The sequence below is a fragment of the Pocillopora verrucosa genome, chromosome 10 (assembly GCF_036669915.1).
Source record: "Pocillopora verrucosa isolate sample1 chromosome 10, ASM3666991v2, whole genome shotgun sequence".
Lineage (NCBI taxonomy): Eukaryota > Metazoa > Cnidaria > Anthozoa > Scleractinia > Pocilloporidae > Pocillopora > Pocillopora verrucosa.
The window spans coordinates 3,675,407-3,699,574 of record NC_089321.1 but is presented as its reverse complement, the minus strand read 5'-3'; the positions used below and the strand labels follow the sequence as shown (position 1 = coordinate 3,699,574).

The 24,168-nt window shown below is 38.1% G+C and overlaps 2 protein-coding genes across 5 annotated transcripts; one reads left to right on the top strand and one right to left on the bottom strand.

Moving 5' to 3' along the window:
- The first annotated feature begins 7,461 nt into the window (after positions 1–7,461).
- On the top strand, positions 7,462–13,974 carry LOC131782161 (uncharacterized). Its single transcript, XM_059098881.2, has 6 exons — positions 7,462–8,457; positions 11,656–11,739; positions 12,052–12,179; positions 13,014–13,130; positions 13,228–13,307; positions 13,741–13,974. The coding sequence occupies exons 1-6, from the start codon at positions 7,802–7,804 to the stop codon at positions 13,855–13,857; spliced, it is 1,182 nt and encodes a 393-aa protein (XP_058954864.1). The 5' UTR covers positions 7,462–7,801; the 3' UTR covers positions 13,858–13,974.
- A 1,021-nt stretch (positions 13,975–14,995) lies between these two features.
- LOC131782145 (serine-rich adhesin for platelets) lies at positions 14,996–22,859 on the bottom strand. 4 transcript variants are annotated; one of them, XM_059098861.2, is made up of 8 exons: positions 22,722–22,859; positions 22,555–22,611; positions 18,755–19,995; positions 18,308–18,381; positions 17,637–17,697; positions 17,428–17,534; positions 16,134–16,839; positions 14,996–15,984 (listed from the first exon to the last, which is right to left on the bottom strand). In XM_059098861.2, exons 1-8 carry the CDS (start codon positions 22,736–22,738, stop codon positions 15,944–15,946), a joined length of 2,304 nt encoding a protein of 767 aa, XP_058954844.2. In that variant the 5' UTR covers positions 22,739–22,859; the 3' UTR covers positions 14,996–15,943. The 4 variants fall into 4 exon arrangements, with proteins under 4 accessions (XP_058954844.2, XP_066029466.1, XP_066029465.1 ...); XM_066173369.1 differs by lacking the exons at positions 22,555–22,611; positions 22,722–22,859 and adding an exon at positions 21,299–21,356; XM_066173368.1 differs by lacking the exons at positions 22,555–22,611; positions 22,722–22,859 and adding an exon at positions 21,066–21,149.
- Positions 22,860–24,168: the final 1,309 nt, after the last annotated feature.

Here is a 24,168-nt window from a genome sequence, read left to right as displayed (position 1 = left end):
CAGGAACTTATTGGAATATTGTAAATTCTTTTGATAGTAAACAAAAATGCGTTTTGTTGTTGTTCCTCACGTTTTTCACGGACGAAACGATTTTCTGTGTGAAATTAACCCTTACTCGGCGTGGAAACGCGTTTTCATTCCTGCCCGCTATCTAATCGCCTTTTTTCACATTTCCCTATACAAGTGTTGCGGCCAACTTAGGCAAATTATTTTGATTCTATGATAAGGGTGGTTTCCTGAAATGTTAAGTAATTTACCAGGGCTTTCCCATCCCTATTGTGCAAACCAGAGGCAGATAGATTTTTGTATATCTCAGGAGGGCACGTTTTCAATAATTTAGATACAAAAGAATAAAATTTGTATTTATGAAAAGTTTGATTCTAGATTCTAACAAAAGTAAATTGCTGTGCAATTCTTTTTCATTTAGCTTCGGAAAGAATCCTCAATCAGCCTACAAACTGTATAGTATAGTGGAAGAGAGCATTCTTGGAGCTTTCTGTCTTACCCAGTACCTTTAGTTGTCTAAAAGTCTTTCTGTCTGAGTATTTATCGCTGAATTTTCTAAGACACCATTGATAAATTATTGTTATTTCAATTTTCAGCGAGGGCCCTCACTAGCAGGCTTGGAACCACTTGTGAACTTTCTTTGTCTTGTCTTGTGATTGATGGTTAAGGCGTGGCCAACGTACAGCCTTATCAATGGCACTTGTGACCCTCTTTTTGTCGAGAAAAAGTGATGAAAATAAAGAATTTTTTACTTATTCAAAGCATTATTCATACCGAGCCTGAAATGTAATTCTTTTTTAATCTACCAAGCCCCGCACAGTGCATAACTTAAATGGCTTATGCTTTGTCGCAGTAAGAACCGTAAATGGCCCAAATTCCGGTGAGGATTGCGGACAAATATTGAGTTGGGGGGGCTGCCTAAAATAAAACTCTTTATCTTAATGTTGAGTTACATACTGAACACTGCGTGGTGGAGGAAAAACTACTTAGGATCATTAACATTACAGAATAGCCATCTTTTGTATTGATGCATTAACTAAGACGTTGAAAAACAAGGCGGAGACGTCATTTGAAAATGATAACTAACGAACACCTTAGTAACTGCGTTATTAGTGTATATTATCGAGGCACAATTCATGATAATGATATGTGCCACTAATAAAGAATAATTGTTGATTTTTCAGGGTTATGAAAAAAATTTCTTCAACTTTTCTGAGGTTTACTTTTGTTGACGTGTTAGATGACGCCTCTAAACGTTCGTGTACAATAATAAAAAATAAGTCGCCGAAATGGATGAAAGTATTGGTGGATATTTCCTGACTGAGATACTTCAAAACCAACAAAAGGAAGAGCAAAATGAGCCGGAAATAATTTAGATTTTCTATGATCATCCTAATTAATATTACTAAGCGTTCAATTGCATCTGAAACGACTCTCAAGTATAACAGGAAATTATATTTGGGGTCTGACGTCAATGGGAAATGCATTATGGGAAAATTTGTACAAAAGTGAATATACGCTGTCGAACTTTGTTTTGACTGATTGACTGGTTTATGATACGTAAGGAAATGAATAAGACTGACGTGATTCTGTTAATTTTGCGTGTGTAAAATTGTTTTTGTTTCGCCTCGACAATTATGGGCCACTGTAACGACATGAACTGTTTGCTAAACTTGTCCGGCTGAACTGAATGGAAGAGCGATGAAAAAATCACAACAAATAAAATTAAGTTCTTCTTCTATCTCAATTGATTTTCATTTGAGTATATGCGAAGTCTCCTAATTATTCTTGGCTTTCATGATTATGTCGGTCACATATTAAGGGAGCTTGGAGAAACTTAAGTCACATTTGATCAATAATGTGTGGATCTTCGTTCATGCTAGATTTTTAAACTGAGTTTGAGCAAATCTGAAAGGCTCTTATTCAGTGGTACCATTTTCATCAATTTCCAATTTTATCTTTAGAAGTGCTCTTTTTGCTATGTGCATGCAATGACTATAAGTGGGACAGTCATCATCTATCAGTCAGTCAGTTAGTCCGTCAATAAGTCAGTCAGTCAGTCATTCAGTCAGTCAGTCAGTTAGTCAGTCAGTCAGTCGGTCGGTCAGTCAGTCATTCATTCGGTCAGTTAGTCAGTCAGTCAGTCGGTCGGCCAGTCAGTCAGTCAGTTAGTCCGTCAATCAGTCAGTCAGTCATTCAGTCAGTCAGTCAGTCAGTTAGTCAGTTAGTCAGTCAGTCGGTCAGTCAGTCAGTCATTCGGTCAGTCAGTCAGTCAGTCAGTCGGTTGGCCAGTCAGTCGGCCAGTCAGTCGGCCAGTCAGTCAGTCAGTTGGTCAGTTGGTCAGTCCGTCAGTCAGTCGGTCAGTCGGTCAGTCAGTCGGTCAGTTGGTCAGTGAGTCAGCCAGTCAGCCAGTTAGTCAGTTGGTCAGTCCGTCAATCAGTTAGTCAGTCAGGGAATCAATGAATCAGAATTTTAAGTTGGTCTCTCGTCAAAATCAAATAAACTCATTACAATAAAAATCTAATTCATTTTCGTCAGTTATCACTATTTGAAAATAAGCATTTCTGTGAAAATACACCCAGTACAGGTAAAGAAATACGCTCAGAATTTGGCATCTACAATAAAAAGAAGAAAGTTATTGTGTTCAAAACTGGAAAAAATCAGTTTGGATAGTTCGAAGAATGAATTATAGCGGTGACTCAATCAGGATTAGGAATTATAAGACATGTTAATTCAAGAGCAGTCTCAAAGCTTGCATGAATAATGTCATGCGAGGAGTGTTCCGTGCAGATTAACCTTTCAGTGTAGTAATTGAGTCTAAAGATATGTTATCCTTAAGAAAACCAGCAGATTACTCTTAGATTTGTCTTTTAATTTGCTGTTATTGAAAGTTTTAATTATTTAACAATGTCCTTTGTATTTGGAAAAAGGTGCTGATCTGCATGTAACGTCACAGACAACTTAACGAACTTAAAATTATCGCGAATTCGCTCCGAATGTGAATTAAGGCTCGAAAGTCAGCTTTTAAAATTCTCCACTGTGATTGATCTACTTTCTGTCTTTATCGATTTCCAGTTTCATAAACTTGCTGACGAAGCACAAAGATTTCTAAAGAAAATAATTACTTAGACTTAGCTCCTTCCTATGCAAGTTTAATTGAATAAAAATGGCGCCTACTGTTCTCATTACAAAGCGTTCACAATTGGTTCCCATAAACCTTGTATTCCACAGCTGTACCCTTTAGGCTTTGGATTGAGTGTCTAGAAAAGCTGAGATCAGAATAATTGGAGAAATTTTTAAGTCTTAAAAGAGGCATCCAGCCTGGACTGTACTGAAGTAGAACAATTGCTCAAATTACTAAAGAATCTACAGAGTGGAGTAAAACGAGTTGTAATCAAGTTGATCAACAAATCGACAAGTCTCGCACTCGAATGTAGACAGCCTCTGCAATATAACCCTAATATAGTCAATGACTCTAAGAAGACGAGTCTAAACACTTCCCTCGTGCTTACCTTTTGGATCACTAGGTATGTTGTGAAAATTCCCAAAAGAGAAGAAAGATAATAAGCCACGTAGTTGTGAACTTGGTTTATAGACCAGCACTGCTGGAAACGTTTGCAGTCGCTGTCAGTTATGTGGTGACCAATTGATACCCTTGATTATCTACGTCATTGGAATCTTTTGCCCCCTTTGTTTATTCACACGCAAAACAATTCACGGAATGACCGGAATGAAGCATTGTATGTATGCAGCTATGAATGAAAGGGCCTTTTTAAGACTTCTTTTTACGAGCCCCTGTTCATATATTGCCCAAGTTGAATTCCCTCAAGGAGTGCTGAAGATATTTTCTTTACGGTCTGCCAAGAGTTAAAGGTTAGAGGGTAGAGGTCAAGAAATAAATCTGCTCAAACATTGGAAGGAAATGTCCGAAATCGGACGGAAACGTCCAAAATCAGACGAAAGCGTCCGAAATAAACATTCCAAATCGGACGAAAGCGTTCAAAATGAGACAGAATCGTCCAAATCCAGACGGAAGAGTCCAAAATTTGATGGAGATGCCTTCTCCTCTTGTGATGGATGTTTCGTCTGTTTTTCTGGAAATTTGTAAAGTTTGTTTAACTCGCTTCTCAGAGACAAAAAAAAGTTTTGGCGTCTGTGTGAAAATTTTGTCTTAGCAGTGGTGAGACTGGTTAACTTAGGTTTGTTAGCGCGTTTAAGACAATTTTTTAATCACACACTTAATTACAATTAAGACATCGTTTATATCATCAATCTAAAAAGCTACTTTTCCTGTGGATATATTTTGTATTTTGTAGAAAATCTTTTGTATCAAGATTGTAAACTCACGGTTATCTGAATAATAGGTACCGTAATTGAAGGACCGAGGTTGTTCATAATATCTTCCACACATTCATACTGAGCATTAGTGTATCATGCAAATCTGTAATAGATGAACTTGGACAGTGACGCGCTCCTGTGAGTATCGAGCCCTTCAAGTGACATCATATGGCAGAGGGTTTATTAGATTCTGGACCATTGGTTAGCAGTGCTGGACCATTGGTTATCAGTGCTGGACCACTGATAATTGAGCATTAGTGTATTAACCAAATCTGTAATAGATGAACTTGGACAGTAGCAAGCTCCGGTGAGTATCGAGCTCTTCAGGTGACATCATATGTCAGAGGGTTTATTAGATTCTGGACCATTGGTGAGCGGTGCGGGACCACTGGTGAGCAGTGCTGTTGAAACGTATCCTTCCTTCAGGTTCGTCAAAGGACGACGCAGTATGATGTCGTTTATGCATATCCAAAGTGTCACTAACAAGAAACTCACTGACAGCAGTTACCTTTGCGCTCTATCATATTTTAATTAAACTGTCTGCACATACAATAAAAGGGGTAAGTTTCTAAAGAAACTGGTGCTGCGTCGGTGGGAGAGCATAACAGGGTAAATTAGCATTAAACTGAGTTGAAAACGTAAATTGGCCACCGTTAAGAGTTTCGGAGATGACGTTTCAAGTTAGTCGGATGGAATGATTCGCGCTCACGAAGGACCAACGCTCGGAATGTCACTTTCCTTCGAAACTCTTAACGGTGGCCAATTTACGTTATCATCTCAGTTGACATTACTAAATTACCATGTCTGCGCATACAATAGAGTTGGATTACTGCTTTAATTTTGCTTGGGGTAACTTGCAGAAGGCTGAGTTCATAAAAAATGAATGCACGATAGTTGAAGTGGGAAAAGGCAGAAGTGTATCATTCAAACCCTCATGTTATTTTTAAGGTATATTTTAAGTTTCGGACGGTGCTTGGAAGCTGCGTGCTCGTAATAAACGTTTACAGGTTTTCAATGAGACAAAACTTTAAATTCTTTCTTTAACCGAAACTGACCTAATTGCTTCATTGACTTAGCTCTCACCAAACGATTTACGTTTTAAACTTGAGTCTTTTAAGCTGCAGATCTCAGAAGACATCAAAGTGGCGTGGAAACAGACAAATCGCAATAGGAACGCTAGGGCGGATATGTCAATAATGTTTTAGCTTCATTTCGGCGTCTTACTTGTTCGATCTCAAACGGCATCTGCTCTATGGTAATGAAAGACTATTAAAATGAGAAAAATTTGGAACCAGCCTTTAGGTTTGCTGTGAAAAGTTGTTCCTGTTTGGTTTAGCTAAGTTTGCTTGAGAAGGTGTGAAAAATGCGATAACACTCAGCAAAGAAAATGATAAATTTTTCGAAAACATCTGTACCCTGAAAGAGGATAGGTTACAACCAATCAGGGAAAGCTTAGAATTCGATTCATTGCATGAAGCAGATGTAAGTGATCTCAATGAAATTTAAATAACGAGTTTCATGTTTATCAAGGATAAATCCTTCCTCTATGATTATTCGTAAAAACTTGGGTTGTTTTGATCTAAAACTGAGCGCAGTTATCCACGGTGAATACGTATAAAAAAACAAAACATCTTTCTCGAAATTAATTTTTGATAAAAATTATTAAAACATAGTCTCTTCACAACCCACGACCAAATGTTCAAACGTCATCAGTAAAGGATAGGGTACTTTTATTTCGAAACTTTCTACCGTTCACACACAACCTTGTAATATACCACATCATGAGATTTTAAACCCAAATTTACTTCGTATTCATCAGGAATTAAAGTTCATTTAAATTGGGATATTGAGTGTCTAAGATGAAAACCGACGAGGTAAGATTTGGATCAAAACCTTCAGTTATCTCTTAAATTTGAAGAGATTACACACCGTTTTTTTTGGTTATCACGAATATTTGCATTTTATACGTGGTTTTTAGTTTGTTTATTGATTTTGTTTTGACAGGAAAAATGACCGCTGAATATGCAAGCATGACTTTCCTCAAGACAGGAAGTTCTCATAGATAAATAAAGGAAAACTTTAAGAAAGTTGGTTCATTAGGAATAAAAGGAAAATCTATTGATAATAACCTGAGTGCATCATAATGGTCGGATTCTCTTCCTCTGTCATTTATTGCCAAGTACCGCTCTTTAGTAAAAGAAAATTAAACAAAAGAAATAAGTAATTTGTTGTACAGATCAGACGGAAGAGTAAAGCTTTCTTCACACACATAAGATCTCCATTTCCCCTCCTTGTTGTGCTCTTTCTAGCAATCCGACAGCTGTGCGTTTAGAGCGTTTAGAGTTAGTAATTTATTACCCTTGGTTTCATAATTATTCAGAAAATTCTACCAAAATCGGCTCCTAGATTCACAGACAACAGGAACAAAACTTGAAAGCAAATGTTTAAATGTCGAATTTACCTCTACAGAATATGTCAATTAACTGAGAAAGAGATTATAAAAGACATTTGGGCTTAAATAGATTCCCTCATTGCTGAACAATTCCAAAGAATAGGGATTAATCAAATCTAAGTAGAAACAAGTGTTTTCCAAAATGACCATTTAAATCATCTCATTTTAAATTCCCTGAGGAAACACCAAGACCTTTTTTTTGGCAGAAATCCCCAAAATTCAGAACTGAATTCAACATTTATTTAAGAATTAGTACGAGCAGATTTCATTGCAGATTCGTGACTCAGTTTATGCCTTACATGTTTTTGTAAACTTAACACGACAATTTTCGACTAGATTGGAAGAGACTTTCTTACAGAATTTATCAAAAATTCTATGGCAAATTATAGAGAGATCTTAATAATCCAAACAGCTGTATTCATCTGCGGAAAAAACGCGCGTGTTTCTCTCCGTTGTCAATTTTTTTAAATTATTTACTCGCGAAACAGCTGTTTTGAGCTCCATAAATTGGTTTTATTGTTCTGTCTGTCGTAGCTCCATTCATTGAACGGGTGTTGTTTATACTCTGATTATTAGTACCTTTCAGCCAATCACATCGTTCCTATTCTCCCCAGAATAATATGCAGCTTTCACGGCAGAGTAATTTATGCGCTTTAATGAAAATATAGAACAAAAGTAAAGATAGAGCCAAAAAGCGGACACAAATTGATCGCGAAAACCACTCAACAACTGGCGCCGTTTCGAATTACGATCGCCTTGAGTCGATTTCCTTCAAAAGACTTTTTATCTAACAACGCGGAAATATTCTTTTTTTCACCAAAATTTCTCGGTTTTGGTATCAGCTTTATGTACGAGTAATATTCTATTCGAATGCGAGCTATTGAGTAATAATCTGTATTCATTCGCTAAAGGCCCGAGTCAGTTTTTTCCGCACAGAACACGGCATATTGTCGAAGGCAGCCGAGGCTGGTCTGTGATAAACACAACACTGTAGAGTGATTGAAAATGATTGCCAAGAAGGTTAGCATCACAAACTGTAGCCCCAAACCGATCGTGAAGCCGGCGGCGGCGACCTCATCTTCATGGCCTCTACCAAGCCTACGGCTTGTTATAGTTTGTGTTTCTTTAGCTGTCACTCTCACGATGTCAGCTATGATCATTTTTGTGGACGTACGAGCGCCTTCTTTGGCCGATATCTTTTTGTCCACAATGTATTTTCCTTTGGGTCAAGGACTGCAACTGAAGGCTCGGCGTTGGTCAAATAACAAGACCGAGTGTTTACACTTTTTCAAGACTAGAGACGAAAACTTCAGGCGCTTTGAAGGTCTGCAGTGCGGACACGCGTTCTGGCAAAGCACTGCGAATCTCGAGGAAAAAGATCGATATGTAAAAAAAATTGCCACGAATTACAGACTGTTCGAGAGGGAATCACTCGCCAGCAAGTATTTTGATGAATATTGGCACGAAAAACTCAAAGATCCATTACCAACGAGTTTTTATAACGAAGAAACTAAAAACTCTCCGAAAGCGGGGAATGAATTCCGCGCATTCAGATGGGATCCACTCGTGCCTTTGCCAACAGAAATATCCCACATTTCGGGTGCGAGTCAGTGGATTCACCGCGCCGGTTCCACATCTAGACATATCATCTACATTTTCAGGTAGGTAGGAAAAAAGTTGACACGAAGGTTAAAAGATCTCGTGGGAATTAATACATTTAAAAGTCGGCGACATAATTATTTTCATTTTAGGGTTTGTTTTAAAATATTTGTTAAATGTTGAAAACAAATTTTTCGAACAGATATTTTGTCAGCCGATGTGAAGATGAAAAGCTAAATTCGATGCTTTCAATAGCACGTCAGAACAGGCTTCAATGGCACCAAAAGACAATATTTCAACGCTATTGAAATACGATTGCTCGAAGTAATTTACACCGATCGCGAGAGTCTAGCTAGCAATTGATTTCAAAGATATACTTAAAAAAGAAAAAGAAAAAAAGAAAAAATTTACGGTGTACATAATATTTTTTCATTTAGCACCGAGCGTCGGCGAAAATCAATGAGATATAAATTTCCCCGAACATCTTTAAAATAGTTTTAGGAAAATGGGCGATTCAAATATTCATTGTGCGAAATGGATAAAAAAAAAACGGTGCATATAAGGAACGAAGTTTTTTTAAATTGATTTTTACGTTTGGCAAAGGAGAAATAAAAAAAAGAAAGGCCATAAGGAATAATTGCCAAACACACCTTAGAAAAGCTACGGCAAGAGAAATTCGTATGCGTCCAATATCCGGTTTGGAATTTTTTTTCATTTGAAGTAGCGGAACTAAACGGCATATTCAGTTTTTGATATCGTTATATTTCGCATCAAACAATACGAAATCTAAAAAACCTGAATGGTCTTATTTGTTTATTCCATCTGATCATACAGGCGATGATAGAATGTTGTGTTTTGAAATATTTGTAACTTCTTTTCATGTGTATCAGTGGAAGAGATAGCGGTTTGGGATAAAATGAACGGTGAAATAAAATCCAGTTATTTTGCGGTCAGTACATTGGGTTTATTTTATTAAGGAAAGAACAAAGTTCTAACTTCTGTCATGAATTACCAGTTTGAATAACAAACAGGCCCTGCTGGATAGAATAAAAATTTAATTAAAAACTCTTAGGCCTTCAATACAGTTTTAGGCCAGTGTTGGGTATTTCATGGATCAGTTTCTGAAATATTTGTTTGATCGAACATAACTTTGATTGTCTAAGGCCAGAGTATACTTCAATAAAGTAATGAAAGCGTAGCACCGCAAGAACAGGTTGAAACAGGCGGTTATTCACAAATGGGAGGGAAATACCAATTAACAAGTTACAAATTTACAATAAGGGTACATTTGGAGTGGATAAAACACTTTTTAAAACTCATAAATGTGGCTTAGTTAAATTGGATCATGAAAGAAACAACACTGGTAAAAAAGTGGGTAGATATGATGGAGTCTTCCCATGTGATGTGAAAACCTTACTGATTTACGTTCAACAGAAATTAATATCAGGTTACCATACCTCCCTTGTGGTTTATGTGGCTTGTCTTCATCCTTTCCGACCGTTATTGGAAAAAAAAAAACTTTGTCGTCATTCTTTTTTTTTTTTGTCATCTTTTTTTTGTAAACTCTATGGATCATATCCCGCTCGCGACGGATAAGGAACCAACAGGTTTACTTCGCTCCCCGCTATTCGAAGAGTTGGTCGTTCACACGCGATAAACCAAAATGTTAATTCGTTTTCCTGGTACTTCGTTTACTCTGTTTATACAACAAATCCTATTGAAACTCTGACTGATTAAAAATGGTGCAAGTCACTACTATTTCCGTTCAGAGAGAAGACGATTTGTGTAATTAAAGAGATCTGCTGATAGTATTTCAGTGTTCCTTTTCGGTGCGCTGATAATTGAAATCATAATTTCTAATTGTCTGTTTTTTTTTCTAATGTCAGTTCTTAAAAAAGATCCCAAGTATTTGAAAGCGAAAGAATGACAAAGGCGCACACCAGGAAATGACAATCAATACCGTATACTTATTAAAATGGAAGAGTGAAATGAATGTTTTTTTCTAAGAACTTGACAGTAAACTACTTGCTTAAAAGCCTCCAAATAAAAATAACTGAACATGTAGCCTGATAAATTTTTCTTCGTCCGAAGAAATTGCGTTCAGTCATCAAGTCGAAGAACTTACAGCCCCAGATCAAGACCCCCATAACCCGATATATGTTTTTGGGCAATGAAAATGCTGCTGTACTGCGACTCGCAAAGAAACTTGCGGTTCAGGAAGGTTTCGCTTGTTGTCGTTTTAAGCTTCAAATCGTGAAAGGTCGAGAGTGATTCAATATTAAACGTTTGAAGCAAAGGGCTAGGGAGACAAAAAAGTCAAAGAAGGTAAACAACGAAGATTAAAAGACAGTAAGAGCACATTTAAAAAGTGAACATTTATCTTGAATTTTGCCAACAGGTGCCAACTAAAAATGAATACTTTGATCTAACCGAGTGTCAAATATCGGAAGAACAATTATATCAAGTCAGATGGCGGCACTGATAAAAGCTTACATTTCCTAGGGTTTATGTCAATAGTAATTATTGTAATAATGATATGATTCAAGTATGATGCACGGTTCTAAGACTGATGTCAGCCTGATAATAATGGTGACCTAATTTTCTTGAAAACACACCTTATTGCATGCATTAACGTTATCACAGAGAGCCCTGCTGATTTACATGTATTTTCCGAGGAAGATTTAGTTGGTTTTTATCAACTAGATGGATATTATTTTAATGACATCGTCAATAGCTTAATTAATTTTTGATGAAGTAGCTGTCATTAGTCATTGTCAAGGGAGAAGGGGGCTGGGGCGAGGATATTTTGAGGGATCATATAGTATTCAGGGGGGAAATGGAGGGGGATCAGTTGTCGCTAACAGAGTTTTAAGGGGGGCATAGAAAATTGACTGCCAATGGGGGGGGGGGGAATTTAAATACTGCAGAGCCTTATAGGGAATACAGGTAAATGTTTGACCATTTTATTGTGACAGAATCATAATCATCTGACCCCCTCCCAAAGGCGATAAATATTGACTGGTTCCTTATGTAGACATCTCACGGGTTCTAAGTCCGTCTTTAAGTAAGTTAGGAACATCTTCATAAAATTCGCTACCATCGATCGGAAAAAAAGTGTTTGTTTGAAGGGCTTTTCAATACCTAGAAGACGTTTATTGATCCTTTTTTATCGATGATGAATTTCATGGAAAGCCTATGTGAATAAGACCTTTACCAGGTCATTAAATATGTATTTTCTTATTTTTTCCCCCGAACTTCAGACAGGGACGCGTTTTTGCGCGACTGTTGGTGCAAGGCTTTAACAACAGTAAGGATCCCAGACTTGGGGTGGAGTTTGCAGGAAGGTGAGGACAACGAATCGCTTAAAACGTTTAATATCGTTTTGCTTCTGTCGGAGAGTAATGCTGCTCATTACTTAATTCTACTGGAGTCAAAATAGAGCTTTGTAGAATAGTACGCATCCCGATGTTACCTTTTTGGATGCAAAATAAATTTATCTGACCGATGTCAAAACGTCTGTAACAGCGGTACTGGACCCACAGCTCTTGAAACAAAATTCAGTGCCCAACACAAAGTCAGGTCAATACAATTGAATACAGATTACACGACTTAAATTGCATCGCTGCGAGTTTAATCGTCGCGTTTATTCTCCCTAGGTTGGCTGGTGTCATGGCAGAGCTGATAGAGGAAAATGAACCCACCCCCCTGCGGAAGTTTCTGTTAAATGTACAGTGGGGTATACGATACTTTATACGAGCCACGCCCCTGCTTTGTGCTCAAAAACGTAAGAAATATTGTTTCAACAAGTTTTAACAGCATCAGAATTCCATATGAATAAAGGGGGGAAGTTTCGAAAGAAACTGTGGTGCTACTTTGGTGGAGGAACGTAACAAGATAATTTTGGTTTTATCAGCTGAGTTGTTAATGTAAATTGGCCATCGTAAAGAGTTTCAAAGCTGACGTTTCGAGCGTTAACCCTTCGCCAGAGCGGAAGGGCTGCCGATCTTGACGGTGGCCAATCTTTAACTCAGTTGATAAAACCAAAATGATCTCAAAGTTCCATATGTTCGCTCCAATAAAAAGTACTTTATATTTCCCGCACTTTTTGCACGACCTAGGTTGTCCCTGGCACTCCAGCCCTTCGTAGGAGTTCCGGGTTGTAATACACCTTCAGGTGACTCTCTCCGTTTCCAAATCTTCTTTCAACTGTTTTATTGAGATGACTTGCACTGATCTACACTAGCAAGAACAATTTTATTATTCTGTTCCTTTTAGCTAGTCCTACGCTAGGCAAGGCAGTCCATCAGATACAATTTTTGTGTTCTGTTCTCTTAGTTAGTCCTACGCAAGGCAAGACAATCTATCAGATACTATTTCGTTAAGATAAGATCACAATTCCTCGTGTTAACACATATTCTGACAAATTTTTATCTACACATAATTATCAAGCTTTCGTGAGTTCATGATATTAGATATGAAAAGGAGAACCATAATCCATGGCAGGTCGCAAAGTGGATAAGCTGAAATAATTTATGAACTTACAGATTTTTCCTTAAATTTAATTTTCCGATTTCTACCATGCCTTGCGTTTATTCCGTTGTTTTTTGTTTTTTTCTAGTTTCCACGGCGCTGTCTATTCTCTCTCATTGGACAAGCCAGCTGCTCAATTGTACATGGTCTTCCCTGCGCATGTCACTTACCTCCCAGCTATTTGCCTGCTGGAGGCATTTGATTGGTGCGTACACGATCCTTTGATTAAACAATTATTCGTCAAATGGGAAGTCAAAATCGTCCATAAATCTTAACATTCCTTGTGTCTCTTTCACCCTCAGGTTCAGGGTTAGGAGATCTGCATTTCTTTGGAGTGGCCATGTTGCTGCTGATTCTCCATAAGTTGCACATGGTACTTACGGTAAGTTAATCATCGATGTAGACTCATGACGATCAATGGAAATATTATGCATTTATTATTCCACTGCTATGTCATTTAACCAAGTGAGATCATGAGGACGCGCAAAATAAACAACGGGGGAGGGAAATTGTTTACGACAAAATTTCAAAGCCGAAATCGGACACAGGTAGCGGGTAGTTGACTCAATGTCCGAAGTTTGGCGGTTTGTTTACATCAGAAGTCACGTGACACTACACGTGAAATCTGAGGCCGAAAAGGTGAATTACTGAACAGCCGTAGAGCAATATGGCATCCACTTGTTAAATGGTGTAAGCTTTCCTTCATTAGCGCTAACTGTCTTGGAACAACCAAACTAAAAGACTTCTCAGAAATGCAAAGCACCAAAGCTGGAAGATAAAGCTAATTTTGCTTTTCTTTGTTTTGCTATTTTCAGCCATATGATCAGATGGACTTCTCCCAAGTCAGGTGTCAAAGCATGTTAATGTCAGCCATCGAGAGAGCCCGAAGACAAAATTTGCTCAATCAGGATCTGTTTTTACAGCCAAACTAATGAACTTATTCTTACCAGTGAGAGCAAACAAATTAGTTTGTATTAATATGAGAGAGCTTTTAATTTATTGACAAATTCGAAATTTAAATAAACCACGTACATTATGTACCAAATATTGCTGGAAAATAAATAAAGTTGATGAAGCTTTCAAAAGCTTCTAGTTACAGAAAAAGATATATTTTCTTTCAAAGATTCTGGGTTATCCCGTTTAAGAGACCAGATTGCGCTGCTTCAAGAACTTGTCTCAGCTCCTGTTGCTCGAGAGGTTTAGTTGCGATATTAGTTCGCAGAAGTTCGTCAGGTTTTCCTGAAAATTCGCCAACTTTCCTATCAAAAACACTCTCTTTATAATAACAAGGAAATTTATAGAGAAAAGTGTGGGAAATATGTATACTGGTGTTAGGATATAGAGGGTTAACAGAAGTGTCTGTTTCAAGACTTTTTGACAATGGCACGTTGGTCAGACCCGGTCAGTGTCCGTTCAATTAACAGATCTCGGTGCTTCAATAATGGGTGACATAATCAAATCCATAATCAGTGATAACAACACGGATAAACTGACCAGTTAGTTTACACGATCAGGACATAAAATACTCGACTGGCAGCAACTCGTCACTTGACTCTGATGATGACTTCCGCTCAGGTTGTCGAAACGTCAGTCACTATTACCTATAACAGTTCAGGACTACACTCACCTGGAAGAACAGATTACACGATCAAATGCCACCCCCGGGTTCAAATTAAATGCAATTCGCTCGCTCGTCATCTCCCCAAACTATACAACTAGTGTTGACAACTGAGTTGAAAACGTAAATTGGCCACCATAAAGGATAAAAAAGCTGACGTTTCGAGTGTTAGCCCTTCAATCGCTCAGACGAAGGGCTAACACTCGAAACGTGAGCTTTTTTACCCTTTACGATGCCAATTTACGTTTTCAACTCAGTTGTTAACACTTAATTACCTGCTATACTTTCCCACCAACGCAGCACCACAGTTTCTTTAGAAACTTACCCCCTTTATGCAACGAGTGGATTATTTACTGTTGCAATTCGTATAATGACCGCTGAATACAACTGGCTGCAAAAGCAATTTAATTTATGAAACCAACTTAAATGTCTTAAAGTGGTATCTTGTTTATTTGAATTGATGAAAATTCATCCCATTTTCTTACAAAATCACTCCATTTTAAACACGTACACGACCATGCCTAAGCATTACTCTTGTTTAGATACAAAATTTAGCACCCAAGAGAGGTATAACGAAACAATTAATAATGAAATAGTTTGATTTCAATCAACCGCTACTAATTCATAATCGCCATTTTTCCTAATTCCTTAGATTAATTATCTTGGGCCTAACATCCATACTGATTTGGAAAAATTGTCTATTGAAAACAAGCTTTAACGTTATCTCTGGAAACTCGATAAATTTGAGAGTAGTAGGAGCTTTTCGTTTGTTTTTTAGCGTGATAACTGCATTCTTAAGCGCATACCCAAAGATGCAGTCAAGCATTTTTGCCGCTGCCGATCGTTACGTTTTCAAGATTATTTCTCCTATTGTTGTCGGGGCTTCCGAAGTTTATGTTACCTCTTAAAAGAATATGTTTATTACACTCATAATCTGATCGGCAAAGTGCACTAATACTGAGGACAGATTATATGAGCGGTCACCAAGCTCATTTGAGGATGAGGATGGTGTCAAATGCCAAGCAACCTGTCTCTGCCATGTGACATATTCCTTACTGCGTGCTATTTACGTTGTCACTTTTATTTTCCCTATCATATAGATATATTTTCATTATTTCAAATTCCTCTCTTTGCTTTTCCATAGGAAGCTAAACAAACATCGGCTGTGGCAAATCAAACCCAATACAGATAACGTCAAAAACGAACGACATGACCTGCTCAGCTCAGGATATAATTTGTAGCTGACCAGCAGCTATTAAAGACAACAATAGAAACCGTTCTGTGACTGTGCAGTTTATATAACACATTCAGCTGTTTGCGATGGCTTCACGAGATGCTTTGGAGAAGTCAATGACAATTGTATATGGTGATGCAAACTAAGCTTCTCTCAATGTTCTGCGTTACTTATGAACTGGAATCACTTGAAATACTGATCCAGATGCTGGAGAAATAAAAAGAAACAAAAACAGAAAGTGTTAGACACGTTTATCATGAAAACATGTCCCTTTTTCTTTCAGGTTAGTGTATGATTTGGATCACGTTTCGGCGACAACATGGATCCAGTTATCTTCGCCTGATACCAATACTCACCAAGGCCGATTTCCACGCTTGTCAGCGCGTTCAGATTCATAGATCTTCCCCCCATTCCGTTTGCCATCTTTTTCTTTGACCGCTTAACGCTCGGTGAGTTTCGGCTTAGCGTCGATGATTTTCGACTGGTCGGAACGGGCGACGATCCTCGTGAGCGCCCACCACTCGTAGGTGACGCGTTTCTTGACCTCGAAACGGGGGACGTTGGGCGTGAGTTCGGACGGGAGGAAGGTCTGGAAGAAGGCCGTGACCGGGAATCGTACGGTGTGACATAAGTAGCTGGATGTGACCGACTCAAACTTGGTGTTGTTGGCCTGGATCGAATGCTGGGTGACCTGTTTACTACGGGTCGTCTGGAAGCTTTGTTTGGTGAGCTATGCCCAAGGCTTGTGGTAGAAGTGTTGAGATTGAACGACGAACCTGAAAGATTTCCCAACCTGAAGTTTGGTTTGGAAGTTGATCTTCGATCGGGACTAACGCTTCCTGCTCGACTGGAGCCGCGGCTCGATCTTCGCGAGCGAGGTCGGCTTCTGCCATTTGAACTGTTGCCGACAATTTTAGAATTTCGAAGCTGTTTATCCTGTTTAGCGAGGCGTTTAGCAATTTCTTGAAATTCGGAGGGTAAGTTACTGTATGCCTCAACCCCATGGGTGTCCGTTCTGGGTTCTACCCGTTTAAGCCGCTGACCCAATTTACTTTGCTGAATCTAAAATAAGAGGAAAGAAAAGATGTTAGTCGGGTAAATAAGTTGATTTATGACATATGGCTTCTCGTAAAGAAAGTTGCACGCGATTCAAGAAACAGAAACTAATTATATATCGTTTCCCACCCAAAGTAAACAGAAATATGGCGAGAGCTATTGCCGAAAGGCGCACAACTTTGAGTCTGATTCAATTTACGCGAAAGATGTTCTGTATGGAAAACGGCACAAACCAGAATACAGACATGGCAAAAAAAAAATGGAAAGGGGTGTTTATCCGGCGAAGAGGAGTTCATTTTTGTTCAGAATTACAACCTGTTTCTTTAAAGAATATCGAGATTGAATTCTCCTAATAACATGATTGAACTATTGATCAGAACGAGCTTAATTTTGAAAGATGGGCTTAAACAGAGTTGAACTCTTTTTTCATCTTTGTACTGATTAGGTCACAATGGGGTGACGTCTCTTGACGGCATATGGTTCAAATTTTGGCCGTTTTATGACTAACGGTTAAAATTTGTCAACTTTTATACCTTATGGCTAATTTTACCGTTGTACGGCTAATAGTTAACTCCTTTGAGACCCAACAATTACCTTCACTCGCCCCCCTCCCGGTACGTGTCCAATATTGCTGAACGAATTTACTTTAGACTTCGCTTTCTTGTTAAAATCCATTTTCTTCGATTCGATTGTCTTCGCTCCTGAGAGAGATTGCGAACAAAATGAAAATAACAGATAAAATAAATAAATGAATGAATAGATAAATTGAAATCATGACAAGTATTTCCTAGCTAAATGCTCACCTTGTTTAGATTTCAGTTGTTGGGATTTCGCGTCCGATGCTTTAATACTTACACCTTGTTGCTGGAAAATATTGCGCACGAAAAGAAGTTAATGAACAGTAGTAACAAAGAATAACTGAATGGCACCACATAAGACTCTTAAGTTTATTCCAAAGCGTTTCAGTAGATCCACCTGTGATTTTGACTCAGGTGGGTCAATTAAAAATATTTGGTAAGCACAACGTGAGTGGTTTTTTTTGACATACTTACAGTTATTTATATCTTCTAACGATTGGAAAAAAGAGGCCAGGGTAGGAGAACTTATCTCAGACTAATGATATTAAAAAAAAAAAATTGAGGAAAACCAAACAAGGCAACACCAGCCAAGAAAGATCGATAATTGAGGCAGCAGCGAGTGTAATATCGAGTATAAAAGACAACGAAGAACTGGCATCGAAATAAGCAGAGAACTAGGGTTTCTCTCTCTTTGTAATTTCTTGGCAACAAGTATTAGCATTAGTTGGTAATCTGTTTTAAGCAGGCGACGCCTGTTTGTTAAATACAACCAACCAGGTGATAGAACCTTTTTTAATGCAGCTTTGAAGGCAATGCAGGATTACTTTGGTTGGTAGAAAAATTGCCATTAAGTTGTTTGAATATTACCTGCATGAAAAAAAGAAAAAATTCCTTACCTGTTTTGCTCTGCCGTTTTGTTTTATGAATGAATTTGAATGTACTTCACCATTTGAAACCGACTGATGCATATCTGTGAACAAAAAAAGATTGATACTTGGCGTTTCCCTTTTCATTCTCTCATTAGGCGATGAAGCCTGTATTTGTTTTTTTTTCTATCTCAATTGTTTTGGAGGCCACGTAATCTGGTCGAAATCGTACTAGAGAGAATCACAATATAATTATTTGATTAACTTATTCTGGCATTCTCTCATGTTCATTAAGATATTCGAGGAAGAGCCAGTTTATTTGGAAAACACTGATCGATTGAGACAACAATTATTGCACGGTCAAATATACAAATATCAGTTTCGCTAGTGTACAGTTACCATTATGCGAGTTTCGATTGTTTTGAAGGATTTTTTGGCACTTATCTTTTCCCTTATTTTTCATTAGATTTAGCTTACTTTTCTTCACTCCCATTCTTTGGTTCATTTCGGTTGCGGACATGCTGTCGTCAGTTATGTATGAATCCAAGCTGTTTTTTCTGGAGCTACAAGGAGTCTTTGAGAAAGCTTGTTCTGTTGTCGGGGAGTCTGGGTAAAAATCCAAGTCACTCTTTCCATCACGTGATTGCGATAAGAACCCGGATGTGGGTATTTCGCTGTCTGTAAACACGTCTGAACTCAAATCTGACATATCAATGTTTAATTCGTTGTAGTCTCCATTATGCAATGTCTCATTTTGCTCATTAACATAGAGTAATGTCCGATTATATCGGTTCATTCTTTCAGGATCCTGCATTTCTCCTCTTTTCGCGTCAAAATTCTTATTTCCAGTTTCATTTCTTGAGCTCACGTTAACCTCCGTAACTTCTGGTTCGCAAATAATCTTCTCCTCAGACGTCCTAGTTGAGTAATTTTCAATTCTGGCCTCAGTATTTGGTGTTACCTCATCTTTTAATTTTGCCAGATTTTCGTTTGCTGGTGTGGTCCGAATAGGAGAGTAATCTCGTACCCTCGCGCCATTTCCAGACGACGAGTTTTCCTGCCGAAAGACAGTCTCCCCCGAAATCATCTCTTCGACGTTATGCGAAGGACTGTTACAATTGTTAAAATCCGTTTTCCATGAGTCAACCTTTGCTATACTATCGGCAATACTCGAAGATGTTGGGTTACTTTTAGACAGCTGAGTTGTTTCATCATCTGCCACCCTTAATCGTTCCAACACCGCGTGAAGTTGCAAGTTAGAATTGATGTTTCCATTTTCCGGCTTACTTTTAAACGCTGTCTCTGTCCTACCCTGAGAATTTTTCCCGTCAAATTCTAAGGTGCTTTTCACCGGTGTACTCAAAATCCTCGGTGTCATATCCATGGTGCCAAAATTTGCGGATAGCGCGCTCCGCGCTGGCGAGTCGTTCAAAGAACTTTCCATAGTATCGTTCAGAATTTGGTAAGAATACTTGCCACTTTTCACCTTTTTTCTTGGACTTGTTAGAGCGATGTGGTCATCGTAGAACTTGATATTTCCTCCCATGGAATACTTAAACTTGATACCTTCTGATTCATACGAAACAGAAGAGCCATCTTGAAGGTTCTGAGGTTGCTCTTGGATTCTGACCTCATCAAGATAAGGAAGGTATTCTTCATCGACAGCAAATGCTTCCTCTGGAATAAGAACTGCTCTATCGCCTTTCGTTTTTCGGTATCTGGGTAAAAAGAGAAAACAACAAGATTTAGGAGTACCAAAATCCTTCTTTGCTTTCCTCATATACTGAATATGCTGTGAAAATTTCAGCATTGATGACACGAGGCAGTGGATTCGTGGTTGTAACTTTACTTTGAAAGGATATACAGGATAGGAAGAGAAGTTACAACCCTGCTTATGATTTGTGCTTCTTTAGTGAAGGTGTGCGGCTGACCTCTATGTTGTTGGCTTCAGTTTCCGTCGGGGATTTTGCATTTGAAAGCGATGCGGACAGCCACTGGAAACCAGTTATACCGAAATTAAACTACGATCTTAGGAGACTGTCCTTAATCTATTCCCAAATGTTTGAAGCATTGAAAAAGTCTGCATAAATATATGAAAAATTGCAAAATGGCACATTGATAAAAAATATTCCTTCTCGAGAAACAGAAATTACAATTTTGAACCTTGCAGTGAATAAGTAGAAATATCAATACGCAGCAGCGGTTAAAATTTCCTCGAACTGAAAGTACATGCTCATACGCAGCCGATGTAGCACATGAATGTACATTTTATGATATAGAGTATGTACAGCGAGTGTAATTTTACTGAAATTTAACGTAGTTATTAGTAGACTTTTTGGATATGTTAAGAGGCGAAAAACAAGCAACAAATGTCTTCCAATTATCAAATTACCAGCCGCTAGTTAATCCCAGGAGTAGTATTTCATATCAGTCATATGTGCAATGTGAGGTTTTCAGACCGCGACAGGTTTTGAATAATGATAAAGCTGAATGCTCTGTGATTAAGATCCGTACTAATAACAATATCCTTCCACTATTTACAGTTGAAAGTTCATTTGCTAAAGGAAGAGTTACCGGTATTTCAACGAAATTTTGAGTTTAGCTTAAAGGGACGTTCAGTATTCTGTGTTCAGTGTTCAGTGTTCAATGTCTAAACAAAGATGATTTGTAATTCTTGCGATTTCAAAGTTGCTCAGTTACCCGCATTACGTTTCATTTTTTCCGATGATTGATACTTTACCGACGAAAAAATTACCCAACACAAAAAGGCTGTAAAATAAATCAATACCTTACTTATTTCTTTGTTGGTAGAAATGTAAAACTTGTACCGTTTGGTAGCCGTTGTGTTAGTGACGGTGAATTTACGTATTCGGTGCACCACTCGACCGGTATACAAACTTTAGCAGGTGCTGCTAACTGGCACATTGAATATGTAAATTACTGTTGTTAACTCTCTAGTGTATAAAATAAGTGACAAAGCCTTGAAAGTATGGGAAAAAGTATGAATTGTTTGCGACCAACCAATATAGCGCAGTTACGAATATGTTTTTCTTCGAAGTACTTTGGTTTAGTACCGTTGAACTGCCGTCGTCGTAGGAATCGTGCAAATTGAAAACACAACCTTCTTCACGTTGCGGTTAACTCCAACCTCCCAACTGCATCTCTCATTCCTAAAATTAGCGTCGAAACTACGTAGAAAAAGCATGCATCACGGGCAGGTTTTGGCGCGACCTTTGACTATCTTGGGTTATGGTTGAAAAAAAAGGGAAAAAAAAATATTCCGAAAATATCGAAAACGCAATATTCTCTGTCTGGATTTATGTCTATTTGCAATATATCGATTCACATGAGTTGAATAAATTTTGACGATCGTTAGCGCCAGTTTAGAAAAGTCTGTTAAATACGGCTCTAGTTAAATAGTGTACGATGTTTAGCCTCCATTAATCCAAACAACAAGCTTTTTTACAAATAACCGGAAAAGGTATTTTATAACTATCACTTTCACTAAGATATCAAAATTTGATCACTGTTCAGAAGCAGCGCAAAAGCCGGAAACAAATTCAGTTTCATTTCCGAGGAAAATCCGAGGATCATACGATTGGTACCGAAGAGTGGGTCAACTCAGCAACGTACCTTACGCTGAGATTACTTAAGATTACTCATGACCATGATGTTTCGCTAAAATGGAGTGAAGAACCATATCTGCGAAAAAGTACACGTTTTTTTTCCGTTATAATAAATTTTTTGGATAAGCTGGTCTTTATCAACTGAGTTGGTAATGTAAATTGGCCACCATAAAGAGTTTCTAACTAATTTACTGTTTCGGTAACTCTTTTGCAAACACAATTTTTTACCTTTTCATCGAGTATAAAGCATTAATTTTAAGACTGGAGAGACTAGTTTTAAATCAATTCTAATTAGAAGTACGCTTTATTTTTTGAGAAAGAAAACCTGATAGGTTAAAATTTCAGATTAGCCGTAAAGGTTAATTTAACGCTTTCTCATGAAGAAGCAAATCTACTTGAACCGGTAAATAACACGATATGCTGTGTTCATAATCATCTGGCGAACATTGTTGGCAAACCTGACAACAATTTGTTTAAATTCTACACTTTTGTTAAAGTGGATGGACATTGCCTTAAACTGAAATAAGTTTCAACTTAGCCAGACCGTCAATGGAATCGTAATTGGCGAGAGCTAAGAACTCCTCATGCGTAAATCACATGATCTTTTTTCAAATAATCCATTCCTCTCTGTACATAACACATCCAACTTACCTTTGTAATTTTTTATATTCCCTAAGATCTTTGTAACTTGGCCCAAAAGCGTACAAACTACAAGAGAAATGATCAGTTTACTTAGTGCTTTATCAAGCTTATTTGTAAACTACACTAGGTAGTGGAACGTAACTTAGAAGCGTTGAAACCAAGTACGAGAAACCAACCCTAATGCTGTCCACATTTTTCGCCGCTGATGGGATGTTGTAGAAGTTCTTATCAATCGTAGAGTTCTTGTATGGAATTTCAGCTAATTTAAGTATAAAGCAGGATATTGTAAGGGGAAGATTATAGATTACGTGGCGGTGATCTACCAAGAAGGTCAAAATAGTGGAAACAAAGCAAAGCGAACAGGTTTTGACTGGTAACACAAAGCAAAACCACCAGCCCGAAACTTTTGACAAATGCGTAGGGTTCGTTTACTTTTTGAAATAAAACCTTGGGTCAACAAAACTTTCGATCCGTTGAATTGAAAATTCTCTTCCAGAATGAACTGAGAAACACCTTTCACTCCAAAGAATTCAAGTTTTTTTCGCAAATAACTTGCGGCTATAAATAAAACATCACTTCCATAGTTTTTAATATTTTACATAAACAGGGAAAATAAAGTAGACAGTAGAGATAGACTCGAACTATTGATCTAAAGCTTTCGTTTTCCGTATTCTTGCTGTAGACCCAGTGTTTTGAAGGAGTTACGCATTCCATGGCCCTTGGCATGGTCATGTCTTTATCTCTTCCGTGTAACCGATATAATAGGTTTTACAGTAGTTCCACTGAATAGGCTTTCCGGTATCACGTATGTAAATGATGTAACTTCATCATAATTCTGACTCAAAACGAGGCTTTAGATGTTTAATTTAGTATTTCCCACAATTCCCTTAAAAGAACCAATGCAGTTTGGGATTTCTTAGAACCGAAGGGCCTGAGGACGAGGTCGACTTAAGATTTCCCCTGGCGTTCACTGGAATCTAGTAATGCGCCTCTTTCCAGCCCCCTTAAAATAAGGGAGGTGGGGGTCGGGGGAGGGGGTTGAAAGACATCTCAAGGAACAGCTTATTAGTGGATCGAAGGTCTGGCAGATTTTCCATGTAGAAAAAAAACATTATGGTGATTTTTTGAACTTCAACGAAGTTCAGTTCACGGATAGCACTGAAAACATGAAAGCTTCCAAGGTGCTCATAGTTGCCAGTGAAACGCGCGGAGAGAAGTGAGTTGGAGCAAAAGGCATAATCGTTAATTATTTTATCTCCTAGTTGGATTCCCTCCTCAACAAGAAGAGTAGCATGCTTTTCAAAAACGAGCATAATTTTGAGCGTAATTTGGAAAAAAAAGGGGCAATGCTAGTAACATAATACTACTTTTATTAGTACAATCTTTAAGGGCGTACAGTCCACACTGCCTAAATGGGCAATCCATCGATGCCTCCCTCCCGTATAATCATTGTTTTTGATTTTATATCTATCAAGGAAGTCGCTTGAATCGAATCTTTTCGCCGGCTAATCCGGATGGGTGCGAAGATCAGTCCTCAATAAGCAAGGGGGGGGGGGAGGGTAGGCAGATCGTAGGATACCCGACTACTTCCCCTTGATACACCTCTAGACCCTGAATGATTTT